The 19,785-nt window shown below is 44.4% G+C and overlaps 1 protein-coding gene across 1 annotated transcript in view; it reads left to right on the top strand.

The window, feature by feature from the left end:
- Positions 1–19,785, top strand: part of LOC143990276 (G-protein coupled receptor family C group 6 member A-like) — a 116,407-nt gene that overhangs the window by 43,322 nt on the left and 53,300 nt on the right. Inside the window, exon 2 of the mRNA XM_077490337.1 lies at positions 10,665–10,962. Within this exon, the coding sequence (XP_077346463.1) occupies positions 10,665–10,962 (298 nt within the window). The remainder of the gene's footprint in view (positions 1–10,664; positions 10,963–19,785) is intronic.

The following is a 19,785-nucleotide window of genomic DNA, read 5'->3' as shown; positions in this document are numbered from 1 at the left end:
AACAAATTCCATACTAGATCTAAATGAGTCTTATATATACAGTATTTTAAGGGGGAATCCTATGCAAAATACAAGAAAAGAATGGCATAGGTCCCTTTCAAAACCCATGCCAGATCCTTTACAAAAGCATTAAGCCTAGATAGCCATGTAGGCAGTTGCAGTCTACAGTCTCCACTGCAGGTGGCACTCAACCGTAGAGCCAATGCAGCTAGGGGGAAGTTGAGAGAAACTGGGTTTCTCTATGGTTTCCTTGGTCATCTGGAGCAGTTATCCAGTTGGATATGTTGGATTCAAATGACCCTGGTGGCCATCTTAGGTCACGCAGAGTCTTTTTAAGTCCCTGCCCCAGGGTTTTACCATGTTTTATGTGAGTGGCTAGTCAAAGGCGGCTCTAGGCTTTGTGAGGCCTTAGGCAAAACCTAAATTAACTGTATAAATTGCATATATTAAGAGCTTTAACGTGCTGGTGTCATTCCTCTCTATCTCGGTGATGGTGTCAGTGCTCTCTATCTCGGTGATGGTGTCAGTGCTCTCTATCTCAGTGATGGTGTCAGTGCTCTCTAGCTCAGTGATGGTGTCAGTGCTCTCTATCTCGGTGCTGGTGTCTGTGCTCTCTATCTCGGTGCTGGTGTCAACGCACTCTATCTCTGAAAAAGTATAGATAAAAGAAAACTACCTATAGGTATAATGCTGAGAACCTTTGCCACAGCCCAGTACAAAAGAGAAAATTGCAAAAGGGGGTTCCCCTGGGGGATTTTATGGGCAGAGGACGTTAACCAGAAAAAGGAGTAAGAAGCGTATAAAAATATAAAAAATTTATTAAATACAAAACAGTAGTAAAACAGGTACATAGGATATGTAAACCTAAAAACAAATTAGTCGGACTGGATAGTTACATAACTGCTATATGCCAAAACACACAGTTGATCTCATGGTAGGAGGTCAAATGGAGTGCATGTGCATAGAAGTCCCAACATGTTTCGTAATACAGGTATGAGTAATAAATTCCTTCTTCATGGGCTAATTAGAAATAAGCAGTTTTCTGTAATAAAACTATCTTTAACAAATTAAAGTGCACATCAGGATTCACATGAAGGAGGGGCTTCAATCCCTAGAATGCTGCATCGCATGAGAGAATGCTCTGGATATTGGCTGGGGGGCTGGGAATGCGTCCCCACAGCACTGATGATGTACGGTTGCTGGTGCCAAAATGATTGAGTTGCATGCCGTGAGTGAGATAAGAAACATCCCTGCCGGCATAGAATTCACCTGGGCCCACGAATATCGACTACAGACGCGGGGACGAGTTCCCAATGGCCGTTTGGTATTCCGAAACATTGGGACTTCTATGCACACGCACTCCATTTAACCTCCTACCATGAGATCAACTGTGTGTTTTGGCATATAGCTGTTATGTAACTATCCAGTCTGACTAATTTGTTTTTAGGTTTACATACCCTATGTACCTACTTTATTACTATTTTGTATTTAATACATTTTTTATATTTTTATACGCTTGTTACTCCCTATTCTGGCTAACATTCTTTGCCCATAAAATCCCCCCAGGGCACCCCTTTTGCAATGTGCTCTATTTCGGTGCTGGTGTCAGTTTTCTCTATCTCGGTGATGGTGTCAGTTTTCTCTATCTTATTGATGGTGTCTGTGCTCTCTATTTCTGTGACGGTGTCTGTTCTCCCTATCTCGTGATAGTGTCTGTGCTCTCTATCTCGGTGATGGTGTCTGTGCTCTCTATCTCGGTGAAGGTGTCTGTGCTCTCTATCTTGGTGTTTTCTATCTCGGTGATAGTGTCTGTGCTCTCTATCTTGGTGATGGTGTCTGTGCTCTCTATCTTGGTGATGGCATCTGTGCTCTCCATCTCTGTGTTCTCTATCTCGGTGAGGGTGTCTGTGCTCTCTATCTCATTGTTGCGCTCAGTGACCTTTCTCTATTAGTGCTGGTGTCACATAGAGCTCCTTGAACTTGGACTCATAGAACAGAAGGGACTGTGCAAGTTTCACCACCTCAGAGGTCTCTTCATCCTTGTCGGGCAGCAGTAGGTCCCACGGGACTTCGCTTAGAAAGAGAGCTCCTGGCGAGAGATAGCAGCAGAGAAGTCAAGGAGAAGGCAGTGCCAGCGCAGGATGCAGTATGCCCGAGCCACCATGGCTGAGGATTAGCACTGGCCTAGGCTGGGACCTCCCAACCCCCCTGCAGTGGAGCTCTGCATAGGTGGAGATGAGGGCAGGGTGGAGGGAGGGGCTGTCAATCAAAGGTGGGCACACTGGGACACTGGCAGAGGACTGAGCTGCCCTTACTGCTTGTGGCACTGATAATTGGGTGGAAGGGAGTTGAGGGGATGGGGACAGGGGGTAAGTATATAGTGGCTGGTCACTGTGGCTGAGGGAGGCTGGATGCTGGAAGAGCAAGTATGGGGGATGACTCTCTCTCATGCTGGTGGTCGCTGGCTGCAGAAGGGGGTTGTGGCATAGTAGAGCCCCAGACCCCCCGCCCTGATTGACAGCCTCAAAGAGGGGGGCGGCTGGACACCTCTTCTCTCCTACCTCCCACTTCCATCGGCTCCATCCAGCCCTGGTGAGGCCTCCTCCCCAGAACCTTCCTCGCCAATCCTTACAAGAAGCCGGGATGGCTCCTCCAGGTGTGTGGGTACCGCTCTGTTGAGCACTCTAGTGGACGTGACGGGGGGAGGGGAGATCTACGCCTCTGGGTTCAGTGAAAATATTCAAGTCTCCTCCTCCCCAAGACAACACAGAACTGGCCCCACCTCCTCCCCAAGACACAGCCATGGCTTTGTCCTCTCTCCAATGTCTGGTCATGGAGTTTGCAGACAGATTTAGCAACAGCATTGTTGTCAGCCACGGTCCTGAACAGTGAACACCAAGTGGCGGCTGTCAAATTAGGCAGACGTGAGGCCCCTGTGAGTGCGAGGCCTTAGGCAACCACCTAATTAGCCTAATTAGAGAGCCGCCTCTGTGGCTAGTGTAGGGACAGGTCACCCACCTGTCAGGGATAGCATTAGCAGTAGGGAAATGTTCCGGTGAAGTAAGAAAAGAGTAGAGACAACGTGTACTTCTTCAGGAAGCTTCCCCATTGGGTTGGACCAGCTGGCTGTGCTCTGCTTTTTGTGGCAGATGCTGTTGGTAGCTCGGAAACCACACACCGTTGTCTCTACATTAAACTGTTGTAAATGCCCAAGTCAGGTAAGCCTATCCGCTGGTCCCGTTTGTACTGTTTACTAATTCTGCAATACATGATTTTTGTCAAATTGGGACTCAGAGTGTTCTCTATTTACCGCATCATGCTGCACCTACCCAACACTTTCTTGCAATCAGCAGGATATTCCCCTCTTTGCAGCATGTGTGGAAGGAGGATCAGGGACAATTATGGCACCGTTTGGGAGTAGCCTTGGCCTTAGAGCTTAAGTTTAATGGGTGCAACAGAGTGGGAGGAGCGACTTAAGAGCACTGCACATCAGAATCCCACCAGGCTGATCACAGAGCTGGCCATCAACTCCCTGGAGGATGACGTCCGCCGAGCGGTTATGATGCTGCCGGAGGAACAGATTGTGCTACAAGGAGGGAAAAGGACAAGCCCCAGCTATGTGCAGTAGATTATAAATTACTTTAATACTCAAAAAATGATCCACTCACAAAAGCGAAGTAAAAACATTTATATAATGCTATCTGTAAATCTCTTTGCTTTCCCAATCCCAGTCCGCCAGGTGGAATCAGGCTGTGGTTCCACTGTTCAGCTGTGCCGGAGGCTCCCAGGGCTTCCTGATCATCGTAGAATGCAGAGTACAGGAGGATGTGACATCACAGCCACATGTGATGGGTGGACATGGTGACGTGTTGCGGAGCATGCACTCTTTCTTCAGGCCATAACAGTGCCATGTTGGTTGACCTATATATAGGCAAAGGGAGGCAGCTGCCATTGAACAACAAAGCCAGCTGCCGCAACAAATACCAAACAATTAAAAAACACAGTGGCATGATACTAGTCAAATAAAAATAATAACAGTGCTAATACCCATTGCTAACTAAACACTAATGCCCCGTACACACGAGAGGACTTAAGTCCGACAGACTTCCAAAGGAGTTCCGTCGGAGTTCTGCTGGAATTCCGACGGAGTTCTGACAGACTTTTCTGGCTGAACGGACTTGGCCACACACAATCACACTAAACTCCGACGGATTCGAACGTGATGACGTACGACCCGACTCGAATAAGGAAGTTCATAGCCAGTAGCCAATAGCTGCCCTAGCGTCGGTATTAGTCCGTCGGAGTAGCATACACACGAGCGGAGTTTTCGAAGGGGACCGGGTCCGGCGGAGTTCCTTCGGGAAAATTTGAAGCATGTTCCATATTCTAAAGTCCGTCAGACTTTGGTGAATCAAAAGTCCGTTGCAGCCCACACACGATCGGATAGTCTGACGGACTCGGTCCTTCGGACTTTGGATGTTGAAAAGTCCGCTCGTGTGTACGCGGCATTAGAGTCAAAGTCATATATAAAGAGGTGAATATCATAATAAAAAATTTAGCCAAAACATATGAATACACAAACGAATCCTATATTGAATGGTACAATGTAGACCTTCTGCTTGCAAAATATTTTGCAAGCAATCCAGACAATGTCCACAATAATATTGGATGATGTTAAGGGATACAATTTTAAGCCTGATCCAAAAAAGCCTTAATATTGTTATGACTGGAAGTGTACTGGAAGTGTAAACATCTGCACATTTTTTTAGAGGGGAGAGGAAGGTGCCAATTGAGAGGGAGAGATTGAAGATGTGAGTGAGGGAGCATAGGATAGAAGAAGAGGTTGACCACAGTAGTTGTGAGGGAACAGGATCCAGGGGACAATTGGTTAGGTGGACATCTGAGAAAAGTTTTGTTAGTAATAGTAGTAGTAGTAGCCAGTTAAAAAGAGGAGAGTGTTGAATGTGCTGTTAGGCAAGGTATGTTTGGTGGGGATGATGTACGCACAGTGAAGGTGCCCTGACAAATTGGCAATCACTTCAAAGACAAAATTGATGCAATCCCTTGGGCAGTGAGTGCGTGGGTAGAGGGGGTAGGGGACAAAGCAGAGAGTTAAAGGTTGAGAAGAGCCGACGGGGACTGGATGACAAGGTATTAATAAGAGAGACAAAGTAGGCTTGTTTGGCAGCATGGAGGCAGGAATTGTATTTTAGAAGGGCAGATTTATATAGGGTGAATTCTTGCAGGGATTTGGTTTTACGCTACAGTCTTTCAAGCGCACAACAATGTCTCTTGCGATTTCTAGTGTTGTCAGTTCCCCAGGGTTGTAGCAGTCGGGGCCTGAAACTGCGTGTGGTTAGAGGAGCAAGTGCATTCAGTGGTGATGATAGTGAACTATTGTAGACAGAGGTGGCCAGGATAGGACAGGACAGGGGAGAGATTATGCCATATAGGTGGTCAGAAGCAGAATAGAGAAGAGAAGGAAAAAAAGTGGTGAAGGTTCTTACAAGTAATCGTTTGCTGCTTAGAGGGATGGGTAGTTGGAGGCAAGGATACAGTGAAACTGATGAGGTTGTGATCAGAGAGAGGAAAGGGGTGTTGGTGAGGTTGCCAGGATTGCAGAGATGGGAGAATACAAGGTGGAGGTTATTACCACTGGAGTGAGTAGAAGTGTGTGTCCATTAGGTTAGGTCAGAAGATGAGGTTAAGTTGAGAAGTTGAGCTGTAGCTGGGCTGTTAACATTGACAGGAATATTGAAGTCACCAAGAATGATAATGGGTATTTCAAAGGAGAGAAAGTAGGGTAGACAGGCAGCAAAGTCATCAAAAAGGCACAATACTGGTCCAGGAGGCCGATAAATTACTGAAATCCTCTGAGAAATGGGAGAAAACAGAAGAATGCAGTGCATCTCAAAAGAAGAGAGGGAGGGAAAGAAAGGACTTGGAAGGTGCTTTGTGGGGATAGGAGGAATCCAACTCCACCTCCTTTCTGTCCACTGGGTCTGGGGGAGTGAGTCCAATAGAGGCCACCATGTGAGAGGGCAGCAGGAAAAGCTGAGTCAAAATTTTGATGCCAGGTTTCAGTTATGGTGCATATGTTAAAGCCATGAGAGATAAAAAGGTCACACACATGTTTTGCCTACATTTTTCATTATGATATTCACCTCTTTTTTATATATGTTTTTCAGCATATAACATGCATAGGCATAAAACACACACCTTCACTTTAAGAGGGAAGATTCAGGATTTTTTTTTTTTTAAATAAAGTACTTTGAAGCAAAATAAGGGTCAGAGCCCATCGGCAGTCTAACCATTGCCCATCAATTCAGCCTCACCATTGCCATGTAGACTCATGACAGATTACTGATGCCTCGGGGGGGACAGGGAGGGGGGCGGGATGAGTGACAAAAGATTACATACAGTGATAATTTCCTGTTTACTCGGTGGCCTCTTTAATACAATGTCCCGCCTCCTATGATAGACAGAGGAGCGGTCCAATGCTGGCCCAGGAGATGGGACTTCCTATTACAGAGACCGCCGAGTAAACAGGAGATTCTCACTGAATGAAATCTGACAGCGCTCATCCTGCCCCCCTTCCTGCCCCCTCTGAGGCAGCCAAAATTGAAGTATCTGTGTCTAACACGCACATGCTTTTTTTTGCACCCGATTTTTTTGGTAAAAAAATGCCTGTTATACACCAATAAATATGGTAATTCTTAGTGTTTCGTTTGTAATGGGTATTATCACTGTTTTGTTTGTATACATCAGGCCGCCATGTTTTTTATTGTTTGGCATTTTTTGAGGTAGCTGGGCTTTGTTGTCTGCCAGCCACTGTCCCTCTCTTTGCCCATATATATACCTCATCCAACATGGCGCTGTAATGGCCTGAAGAAGAAGTGCATGCTCCGCCTCGCTATGCCCACCCACCACATCCGGCTGTGACGTCACATCCACCTGGTGGACCGGGACCAAGATTGTAAAAGTGGAGAGATTTACACACAGTATTATATGTATGTTTCTACTTCACTTTTCTGGGAGAAAAATTTTGAGTATTAAAATCATTTTTTCTTCACAGGCAACAAGAAATTGAAAGCCTAACCCACCTTGTGGTAGCCCTCCAGAACTGGTGGAAGCGCCTACATAAAAGAATTTACTTGGCTGTGCCAACATCACCACCTCAGATTACTAAGTGACCAGTTTGTGGTGAAAATGAAAGATGGGCCTGTCAGGAGAGCCCTGCAGGATTTAATAAAAGCTTAATCTGCCTTCCCTTTCAATCATACTCTGGTAGAGGCAGTGGCGCTGGAAGAAGGGGATGTGGAAACAATGGCATTGGTGACCAAGAGGAATGAACCAATACCTTTCAAGGACGAAGCTTTGGCCCCATCTTCCCTATCGATTTTGCAGAAGATCCTCAGAGAACTCTCCCAGAGTTCAGCTTCCATGAAGCAAGAAATGTCCAGATTCAAGCAAGAGTTGTCTCACCTCTCCAAAGGTGAGAATTTGCTACAGAGGGATCCAGAGCAGAAGTGCTGGCAGTGTTGCCACTTTGGACCTTTAGCCAGGAATTGTGGCAGGTCTGAATCCAAAACACCCACAGGCCGCCGTTAAACTAGGGGCTCCCAGGACTGAAGACCATCAACTCAAGGTTCCATCAGAACAGAAGCCATGGTCACACATAGTCCAGTGGTCAATGCCCTAGTTAATATCCAAGAGGTCCCTTGTTTGGTTGATACAGGATCTAAAGCCATTGTCATGGAGTATGACTTCTACACCAAGAGGTTCGGGACTAGAGACCAGCTGGACCACTGACTGTCCCTGAAGGCAGCCAACAACCTGCCCATCTTATTGGAAGGTGTCACCTGGGTGGAGATACAAATAAAAGACCAGGTGGTAGAATGGGTGGGGTTGTGGTGGCTCGCTGCCCGGTGAGCTCTGCAATTCCCATTGTCCTGGCATAAATGTTTGAAGGACTTGAACTTACCCTGCTATCTGGCCAAGTTTTAGCATTCCAGCTGGTGGGCATGGGCCTGTGGACAGCAAACTGTCTGGCTCAACGTGATCCGAGCCTTTGAAGCCTATCAGCAAGCAGTTAAGAGAGGTCTGAATGGGTGGGGGTTGTCGGCACGCCACCTAAAAAAAAAGTTGCTACTAAAGCCCCATCAAGAGATAGCCTATACGGTGCCTGGTCACTGCAGCTTTCGGGTCTAGGCAGAAGTGGAAGCTGTTTGTGCCCCATTACAGGCTACCAATTCCTCCCTAAGGAGGAGCAATACAGACTGCTGCTGGAACAATTGGCCATCCCCTTTCGGGACTATCCTTTGCCTCAACAGCTACTGGAAAAACATCTGCTGGTATTTGCAACCAGTCCTGGGGATTACAGCTGCACTGAAACAATAGATCACCCCATTCATACAGGGGATACTCCACCCATCCGGAAGTGATACTGACACATTCCCCATGTCCCTGTGCCAGGAGGTCAAGGATTTTATCCATAACATGTTACAGAGTGGAGTCATCTAAGATCTCTAGTCCAGGGGTGGCTCCTGTTGTCCTGGTGTGCAAAAAATGGGAGGCTGCAGTTCTGTGTGGCCTATCGCAAGTTAAAGCGGAGTTCCCACTGTTTAAACATTTCTTTTTTAGGATGCATATTTTTTTTCTAAGGTTTATTTAGGGCACTCACAATTGTGAGATTAATCGGTGCTCAATTGCTGATTTCATATAGGAATATATCTTATATTTCCTGTTTACTAGAAGTTTCCATAGTGCTTGTGGGCATGTGGGAGTGGGACTGCTTGTAGTCCACCACCCAATTAGGTCTAACCATAGGCAACTTCCTGCAAAGTATTCTGATTATGTTGTCTTAAGTTTTCTTGTGTAACCATAATTATGTTATTGCTGTTTTTGTAATGTTCTTTGTTCTGTTCAATGCCGAGGACCGCATCTTTCAAAGAAAGGGAAGTGTAGGCAGGTGCAATCTAAATTCCCCACTGCAGGTGGTACTCAACCGTATTGGCAATGCAGCTGGGAGAGGAAATCGAGAAAAAATGGATTTCTCCCTGGTTTCCTTGGTCATTTGGATCAGTGATCAGATTGGATGCTCTGAACCCCATTGGCCGTGGTGGCCATCTTGGGTTAAGCAGAGTCTTTTTAAATTCCTGTCCCTGGGTTTTAACGTGCTCTATGCAAGTGGCTAGTGTAGAGACGGATCACCTATCTGTCAGGGACAACATTAGCAATAGAGAAAGGTTCTAGTGGAATAGGGAAAGAGGAGGGACTGAATCAACCTGCTCAGGAAGCATTCCCATTGGGTTGGACCAACAAGACCCCACTCTGCTCGTCGTGGCAAATGGTGTTAGCAGCTTGGAACCAAACACCAATGTCTCTACATTGAATTGTTGTAAGTGCTCTAGTCAGATGAGCCTCCTCACCATGCCTGTTTGTACTGTTAATTAGTTCTACAATACATCGTTTTGGGAAAATTGGGACTCTGTGTGTGTTCTCTACCCTAAACAGCATGCTGCACCTACCCAACGGCCAGAAAAAGAGGGGATGAGCACATACCCCCCTCCATAAACCATATACCCTCAACATGTCCACATGCCCTCAACATGGGGGGGTACCTTACTAGGGGGACCTCCTAGAAAAGCACATTGTCAATAAGGTGATGAGAACAGTAGTCTCTTTACCACAGTGCTGGCCCAGTGGTCGTGGGAAGGGGCCTTATCAGAATCTGGAAGCCCCCTTTAAAAATATGGTGGCCCCCAGACACCCAACCCTCATGTGAATGTCAATTGTCAGTAAGCACACACATTTTAGAAAAGTCCTTTAATTAAAAAAAAGATACCGCCATGTAAATTTACCATCAATCAAGTCATCCAGCAATGTAGATCCACACAACTGCGATACCTGCCAGCCTGTCAAAAGAAGAAGCCTGCCAGCCACCAACATGTCCTAAACCCCATTTGATTCCCACTGACTATCATCTCTCAATCCCCGTTGCCAATCAATATAAGCAAAGGGATGGGGTCTCTGGGTGAGGTCATAGACCATGTATGGTATAAATAAAAAGGACCCTATGCCTTTTTTTCTTTCAATGGAATCTCTCTTAAAATAAATCTTGGACCTAAAGGACCTGGCATGGATTTGGGGGGAACCAAACATTTTTTTTTACACTATCTCTGCTGTTTGTTTACATTCCCCTGTCAGTTGGGAATCCGGGACTGATTCCATGTATTGGGTGAGAATGAGTCACTGGTCGTTGAAATGTAAGCTGGTATCAAATCCCTAACATCCAGTTAATTCTAAAGTAATGAGCTCTAAAGACTTTAAAAGTGTCTCCTTTGGACAATTTTGAGTCTCCAGGTTTGTCCCTATTGCATGGGCGAGCGCAGTTTTAGGGATTGACATATTTGGTATATACTTGTGCTTTTTACTGCAAAGAAAATGCAAAAATAGCTCTCACAGAAAAAATGTTAATGCATTGAGCTCCTTGGTTCTGACCAGTTTCATTCTGTATGATGTTAATATGTTTTTCACATGTTAATCACTGTAGTCCTAAAAGTTGTAGTTTAGTTGCCATTTTTGTAATCTCACTACTAACATCCAGGACTACATAACCAACCCTTTTGTTCCTTTCACCTGTCTCTCTGTGTCTGCTTCAGGTTACAGTTGCGAATAATGGTTGATGCTTTCTCAATGATCTATACAATTGAGAAGATAAACAATTCCACTCTTTTGCAAGGAATCAAGCTGGGCTATGAGATCTATGACTCGTGTTCTGATCCTCTTAAAGCTGTTCAGGGAACACTGAAGTTACTGCCAGAAATCTTTGCAATAAACAACTCTACACAGTGTAACAGCACAGAGTTCATACCTGCCATAAAAGCTGTTATAGGAGAAGTGTCTTCTGAAAACTCCATCAGCATAGGAAGGATATTAAGCAGTTACTTCATACCTCAGGTAATGCTGTAGTTCCCTCTATTAAGTATACATAACAGGTACCCAGATGACATAAATGCATGAATGATGATGATGAAGTTAATAGTTTTGATAATAAATATGGTGGAAATGATGACGATGAAAAAGATAATGATAATGAGGGGATAAAGGTAAATGTCCTGATTGTCATAAAGGTGATTGCTAGAGATGAGTGGATTGGTTTCTTCAATCTGGCATTTAGCCCAAATCAAGTAAATAGTATTCTCAGAAGATCCTCAATCTACCAGATGAGCTGTTCTTCTCCCCTCGCTAAGCTAAGTACAGATACTCATTACCAGACCCTTTCTTAGATTTCTTTTGCACCTCCTGTATGGTCTCCTTGCATTTCTACCACACTATGAAGGGTAAAGTGTAACAGTATATGGTGCTAACAAACTTAGTGATGATGGGGAGGGAAATGGGAGGGGGAGGAAAGGGGTATCCTCTAATGATGGTGCAGCAAAATAGCTCAAGTAGACAAGTCCAAAAATACAAGTCCAAGATTATACAGTCACTCCTGAAATGGCTGCAGCTTTTCCGAATCAGAGTACAGTAAAACTTTTGTTTGAGAGTAACTTGGTTTGAGAGCGTTTTGCAAGACAAGCAACATTTTTAAAAACATTTTGACTTAAAGAAGCAATGTCTTGATATACAAGTAGCGTCATGTCACAACTAATTATAAAAGAGAAGAGAAGTGCCTTTAAGTGTAGCAATGTGGTTACAATTAATTAAAGGGGTTGTAAAGGTAAACGTTTTTTCACCTTAATGCATTCAGGTGAAAAAACATCTGAGAATGACGGCTCCCCAAGCCCCCCCCCCCGTTTTACTTACCTGATCCCTCGAAAGTCCCACGCTCGCCCCGACATCCTCTTCGCTGCTCACCCTGTCCGTTGATTGGCTAGAGTGAATGGATTGAAAGCAGTGCAGCCATTGGCTCGTGGCCATATACAGAATTTGCCAAGGGAATGGTCGAGTCTAGCAGAGAAGCACCTGAAAGCAGCTGTGTACCATATGCAGAGTTCACCAGGGAAGAACTGCCAGGAAATGCAGAGTGTGTTTTAGGAAGTGGCTGGTCGTGTAAGTGCCGAGTAAACCAGCTTACTGAGATGGAAGCCGGAAGCAGGATGAAGTCAGACGTTAGGGAATGCATAGCCATTCCCTTTCTCTCTTTTTTTTTATTCTTTATTTAAATTTTAAATTTTACACTCTCAATAAAAACAATACAAAAAGGGTAACTAATACAATACATCCAGATTACATCGCATATATATCCACAGTCCCTTCCAATGCCCTCCCCTATTTCCCACCCCCCCCCCCCCCCCCGCCATGCACGCCTCCTCTAGAATATTAGTCCATCTAGTTGATCCTGCCTTTTACGCTATATGCTCGTTTTAACTCTAATTCTAGGTCTCTTGGGTTATCTCCCACACATATCTCCATGAGTTTTTAAAGTCCTCCCACCCCTTCCATTTATCCTTCTTATCCACTTTCCTTTCCTCCTCCCTCTCTTTATCTTGCTCCCTCTCCATTTTTTGGATATAATTTATTCCATTTATCCACTTGCTTATCTTTGGGCTTTCTGGTTTCTGCCAATTTTTTGGGATCAACCTTTTGGCTTCATTTAATAATATTGGTACCAATGAGGCCCTATATAACCCCATCAGTCTATCCGTCTCGTGGAATAGACAGGCCCATGGGTCAAAAGGGATAGATTCACCTGTTATCTCTTTTGTCAATGTCAGAAACCTTATCCAATAGTATCTTATGGTGGGACATTCCCACCCTATATGAGCCATTGTACCAACCATTTTACATCCTCTCCAACAATTGGAGGAAGTTTCCGATTGATACCGGCTCAGTCTATCCGGAGTAAGGTACCATCTCGCTAAGCATTTATAATTTATTTCTCTCATCCTTGTATCCAGTGCCATTTCGTGTGTCATTCTTCAAATATTACTTAGTCTAATACTCATATCCATTGTGCCTATTTCCTTTTCCCATTTCTTGATACATGGAGGAACCTCCCCATTCTCTTCCTCCAACCCCACTTTATAAATATAGGCAATACTATTTTTGATATTTCCTTTTGTTATCAATTTTTCCATACCTGTATATTCCTTTTCTGAACGAAATGGGTCGGGTAAAGTTTCCACAAATTTTTTCACCTGGTTATACCTCCATGTATCAAGTTTCCACCATTCTGTGTCACCTAATAGATTCTGAAAAGTGCAGATTTTTCCTTTTTCTACTATATCCTTCACTTGTAACTCTTTTTTTATCCAGTTTCCCCTAACCTCCCTCATCCCGGGTGCAAAAAACACATTATCCTTTAAATAAATTAGTGGGGAATTATATTTCCATTTTTTTTGTGCATGTATCCTATCCCATATATTCAATGCAGTATAGGTGATTTCATGTGTGTCCGGTCCTAATTCCCTAAAATGTGGTGGGTTCCATACTATGTGAACAAATGTGTCCTACTCATACTAAATTCTATACCCCTCCATCTTTTTCCGCTATTCTCTCTTGTCCATTCTACTAAACGTGACACTACTACCCCAAAATAATATTTTTTAAAGTCGGGGGCAGCCAGGCCTCCTTTTTTTTATTTAAAAACAAAACAGCACTTGAAATGTGTGGTCTTTTATTCTGCCATATATATCTGGGAATGATAACTTTTAAAGTTGTAAAAAAAGATTGTGGCACCTTTGATGGGAGCATTTGAAATTTATAGAGGATTTTGGGAGCTATCATCATTTTTATTGCGTTTATACGACCAAACCACAAGCGTGTGGATAATGACATTTTTTTAACTTCTCTTCTAATCTCATCTAAGAGCGGGATATAATTTATTAAATACATTTTCCTCAGAGTATCTGTTAATCTAATCCCCAAGTACTTTATGTCCTGTTTCCAGATAAAGTGGAATTCTTTCCCTAATCTCTCTTCTTCTATCTTATTTATATTAATATTCAGTATTTCAGACTTCATGGGGTTTATTTTAAGATTTGAGAGATCTCCATATTTTTCCAAAACTCGTAGTAAATTGGGGAGCGATGTCCTAGGATGCGAAATGAAGAATAACACATCATCGGCAAAAGCTGCCAATTTATGTTCTTCTTGATCCACTCTTATCCCCCTTATGTCCACACTATTCCTTATATGGGCCAATAAAGGTTCAAATGTCAATATGAACAATAAGGGGGACAAGGGGCAACCCTGCCTTGTTCCATTTCTCATCCTGAACAGAGAGGATAAGTGCCCATTCACCTTCACCCTTGTTTCGGGACACCTATACAATACTTTGATCCAACTTATCATCCTGGGTCCTAGCCCCATCTCCTCCAGTACTTTCCACATAAAGCCCCAGTCTACCCTGTCAAAAGCTTTTTCAGCATCAATTGACAGGAATAGACTGGGGCTTGCTTCATTCTTGGCTGCCTATATTAGCATCAAGGCCCAGACTCCATTGTCCCGGCCCTCCCTACCTGATACAAAACCTACCTGGTCTGGGTGAACCAATGCACTAATCCTCTCTTTCAATCTATTTGCTAGTACACAGGCAAAGAGTTTAGTGTCCCCATTTAATAATGCGATAGGCCTATAGCTAGAGCACAAACTATCATCTTTCCCATTCTTTAATATTAATGTTATTGAGGAAAGCAACGCTTCTGTCCCCATGACGCATTCTTTACCTACTTGGTTCCAGAATTTACATAACCTAGGGACCAGGATGTCTTTAAACTTTTTTAAATATAGAGTTGTATCATGGCCGCCTTTAATATTGATTGGACCCTGGGCAAAAATTTTCTTAGGGCCCCCCTCCCCCTATGCAATTTCACTCTCCACCTTCTCTGAGACATGCAATAAATAGCAGCTAGACTTAAAATCAGTTTACTGTATCAGATCAGGCAGCGATTGCGATTGGTTGCCAGAGGTTACAGCATATCATTACTGCGTACTGACTGGTTGCTAGAGGTTTCAGCACTCCTTAAGGCTCACTGATTAGTTGCTATAGGTTACAGCACATTTCTGCTTGTTGATTGGCTGCTAGAGATTGCTGTACAGTAATACTGCTCACTGGTTGCTATAGGTTACAGCACATCTTCTCCTCACTGCAGGGGGGCATGATATACCTATGAATGCTGCCTTTATTTACATATCAATGCAGTTGGCCTCAGCTATTTACATATGCATGTTACTGCTATTTACATATGAATGGCAGTATTTACATGATTTACACAACAATAGGGCAGAGCTGGGCAGCATTAGTAGCAGCACAGGACTAAAACTTCAAGGGACAAGGGAATGTAAACTGGGATAGTTGGCAAGTATGAGGCAGCGGCTTTGGGCCCCACAACAATGACAGGGCCCAGGACAGCTGCCTCTTCTGCCCTGCCTTAAAGAAGGCCCAGAGTTGTATGCCTATCCAGACCCGGGCTTTTGCCCGGGGGGGATTTTTTCAACACATGATATAGTTCTTCCTCGGTTATTGGCCTATCCATAAACTCCCTATTTATCTCTGATATTGTTTTAAGCGCACTATACTCAAAAAACTCCCGTATCTTTGCATCCCCATTCAGTCCTTCCGGACTTCCCTTCTTTATAGTATACATGACCTCATAATAGTTCCTAAACACCTGTGCTATCTCTTTAGTAGTATATATAAAGCCCCCAACCCTATTCTGAATCTTCTTAATAAAATTGACCTCTCTTTTCTGCTTTACCGTCCTAGCGAGCTGCTTACCAGACTTATTTCCCCATAGATATTGATTCCGCGATATCCTATTTATCCTATTTATCTCTTTCCTGGCCATATTTTCCATAATGTCTTTTAATTCCTCTCTTTTAAAGACCAATGCCTGTAAGATTACCTGTGAGAACCCCCCCCCCAGCAATTCTAACCCGCGGATTTCTTCCGTAAGAATTTTAATATTAATTTCACTTTCCCATTTTTTCCTGGCCCCTATGGAGATTAGGATCCCCTTTATATACGCCTTATGCGCTTCCCAGAGGATATCAGCTGTCACTTCACCATTATCATTATTCAGAAAATAAACCTCTATCTCCTTCCGTATTTTGTCTTCTACCTCTGCATCCAATAATAAACTTTCATTCAGCCGCCACATAAACGGTGTCCTATGGATCCCCGCAATCCTCATCTCCATAGTGATCGGAGCATGGTCAAATACAGACATTATTTCAATATTAACCTCCCCTAACTCCTCCAGTATTTTATGATCTACAAAAAAATAGTCCAGCCTTGAGTACGTCCTGTGAACCTGGGAAAAGAAGGTATAATCCATCATGTTTAACCCTCCATGCATCCATTAATTTGATTTGATGCAATTTAGCTTTTATCCTTTTTATTTGTTCCTTGCTCATCCCCTGTGCACGTGACGTACTGTCCAGCTTAGGGTCTAATCCAAAATTCCTTCAATATAGTCAACATTCTATTTAGAAAAAAAACAGGGTTCTTATTTGGACTGTATACATTAACCAGTGTAAATAGCGCATCTCCCAATTGACCTTTAATGAACACATAGTGTCCTTCTGGATCAATCTTTCTATCTAATGCCGCGTACACACGAGCGGACTGTATGGCGTACTTAGTCCGCCAAAACACATTTCAGCGGACAGTCCGCTCGTGTGTGGGCTTCAGCGGACTTTTTCAGCGCGCAGTCCGGCGTACTAAGAATTTCGTTTTTTTCTAAATTCTGTCCGTCGTAGTCGGACAATCCAGCCGTGTGTATGCCAGTCCGCCGTACTTTTGAAATGAGCGGACTTTTCCTGCCCGGAGAAAAGTCTGCTCATTTCGAGCGGGTATCCAGGTAGGCGGGGCCCGCGAAGGAGACGTCGCTGGCCCCGCCGCCTGGTATGGACTTAAAGAGGAACCCCAATGCCGAAAAAAAATCAGCGTGGGGGCTCCCCCCAAGTCCACAACAGACCCTTGTCCGAGCACGCTACCCGGCCGGCCAGGAAAGGGGGCAGAGCGAGCGCCCCCCCCTCCTGAGCCGTACCAGGCCGCGTGCCCTCAACACGGGGGGGTGCCTTGGGGAAGGGGGGGCTGTGTGGCCCCCCCACCCCAAAGCACCTTGTCCCCATGTTGATGAGGACAAGGGCCTCTTCCCGACAACCCTGGCCGTTGGTTGTCGGGGTCTGCGGGCGGGGGGCTTATCGGAATCCGGGAGCCCCCTTTAATAAGGGGGCCCCCGGATACCAGCCCCCCACCCTATGTGAATGAGTATGGGGTACAATGTACCCCTACCCATTCACCTGTAAAATAAAAGTACAAAAAAAAACACAACACACGAGATAAAATACTTTATTGCACAGCTCCGGGGGTCTTCTGTCTTCGGGGGTCTTCTCGCCGGACTCCTCCGCTATCTTCTTGTAGCTCTTTTGCTAGCGGAGGAGTCCGGCTTTCTTCCTCGCCGCCGGCCTCTTCTCCCGACTTCGGGGGTCTTGTCCCCCTCTTCGGTTCTTCTGCCGGGCCACCGCACCTTCTTATAGCTCTTTTACAGGCAGTGGCCTGGTCTTCTCTCGCCGCCGCCGCTGCCTTCCGTTTTTCTTCTTCTTCTTCTCCTTCTTCTCCAGGAAATGTTGACTCGACGATCTCTCCGGCCACAATGCCAGGGCCGCGCTGCGCGGCCACTTATATAGGGACAAGGGGCGGTGTCACATGGCTTTATGTCACATGGGTTGATGTCACATGGGGACTATGACATCGTAAGGGGCGGGGTCACCATGTGACACCAACCCATGTGACATAAAGCCATGTGACACCGCAAGACTAAGTACGTCATACAGTTTGACCGTGTGTACGCGGCATAAGACCATAAATGTAATCCTTTCCGAGAACCCAATTGCCACCCCCTTTGCACCCCTTATTGTGGAGTCACTGTAGAACCAAGTGGGGTACTCTTTTGAATATATTTTAATATTTGTATAGTGAGTTAAGTGAGTCTCTTGTAAAAATATTACATCTACAGATCGCTGTTTGATTTCTTTAAGGATTTTAAGTCTCTTCCCATACGATTCTAGGCCCCTCACGTTGTATGTCATGAATTTTATTTCCATTTTCTACCTGGTTCCACAGTGAGTCCCACTCTTAACCAATTGGGATCCCCATCCACTCCTATCCATCCTCTCAATCCACATAATAATCTGGGTTACGTGCATGTCCCCCCCTCCCCCGGCCTCCCACCCCCACCATTCCCCCCACCTCCCACCCCCCATCACGACCTTACTGGTCCTATATCTCACGTTAGGCATTTTATCTAATGACGACGGAGATACCTACCCCAGAGGGTGGGGCTCAGACCATGCCAACTTGTAATTCAGGCTCTGCTGGACTCTATAAAACAGAATGAGTCCATAAGAGCATCACTGTCTTTTCTTTTCTTTTCCTTCTCTTCTCTTGGGCAGTTCTTCCACCTCCCCCTTATCCTTCAATAATCTCCATGTTTTCAGCCCACATCTGCCCCTCCTCCCAAAAAAACAAAAAAACAAAAAAAAACACAAGGAGGGGAGGGAGGGGGAGACGGGCCCACATGAATGAACATCTGCCTACACACTCACCCACCTTATAAGATTTCAAAAATGTACTTTTTATTATTTCCTCTCCCTACTCCCCCTCCTCCCCCAACACACTAGGGACCGTGATTTCCAGATTCCTGCAAAACTCATCTAGCTCATCCATAGGTTTCAACCTGAACGACCTCCCTTCTTTAACCACTTTCAGACCGGACCATTTTGCTGGTAAATGACCAGAGGTCTTTTTACACTTTGGCACTGCGCTGCTTTAACTGGTAATTGCGCGGTCATGCAATGTTGTACCCAAACAAAATTTGCGTCCTTTTCTTCCCACAAATAGAGCTTTCTTTTGATGGTATTTGATTGCCTCTGCGATTTTTATTTTTTGCGATATAAACGTAAAAAGACCGCAAATTTTGAAAAAAAATGATATTTTCTACTTTTTGTTATTAGAAAAATCCAATAAACTCAATTTTAGTCATACATTTAGGCCAAAATGTATTCAGCCACATGTCTTTGGTAAAAAAAAAGTCAATAATTGTATATTTATTGGTTTGCGCAAAAGTTGTCACATCTACAAACTAAGGTACGTTTTCTGGAATTTACGCAGCTTTTAGTTTACGACTGCCTATCTCATTTCTTGAGGTGCTAAAATGGCAGGGCAGTACAAAATCCCCCCAAATGACCCCATTTTGGAAAGTAGACCCCCTAAGGAAATTGATAAGAGGCATGTTGAGCCCATTGAATATTTTATTTTTTTGCCTCAAGCGATTGAATAATGACAAAAAAAAAAATTTTTTTTTTTTTTTACACAAAGTTGTCACTAAATGATATATTGCTCACACATGCTATGGGCGTATGTGAAATGACACCCCAAAATAAATTCTGCTGCTTCTCCTGAGTACGGGGATACCACATATGTGGGAATTTTTGGGAGCCTAGCCGCGTACGGGGCCCCGAAAACCAAGCACCGCCTTCAGGCTTTCTAAGGGCGTAAATTTTTGATTTCACGCCTCACTACCTATTACAGTTTTGAAGGCCATAAAATGCCAAGATGGCACAAAACCCCCACAAATGACCCCATTTTAGAAAGTAGACACCCCAAGCTATTTGCTGAGAGGCATGTTGAGTCCATGGAATATTTTATATTTTGCCACAAGTTGCGGGAAAATGACAAACTTTTTTTTTTTTTTTTTTTTTTTCACAAAGTTGTCACTAAATGATATATTGCTCATGCATGCCATGGGCATATGTGAAATGACACCCCAA

This window comes from Lithobates pipiens, unplaced genomic scaffold, assembly GCF_037356315.1.
Source record: "Lithobates pipiens isolate NorthernLeopardFrog02 unplaced genomic scaffold, aLitPip1_a1.2 Scaffold_18, whole genome shotgun sequence".
Lineage (NCBI taxonomy): Eukaryota > Metazoa > Chordata > Amphibia > Anura > Ranidae > Lithobates > Lithobates pipiens.
Note: the sequence above shows the minus strand (reverse complement) of the source record. Positions and strands in the feature narration are given on the sequence as shown.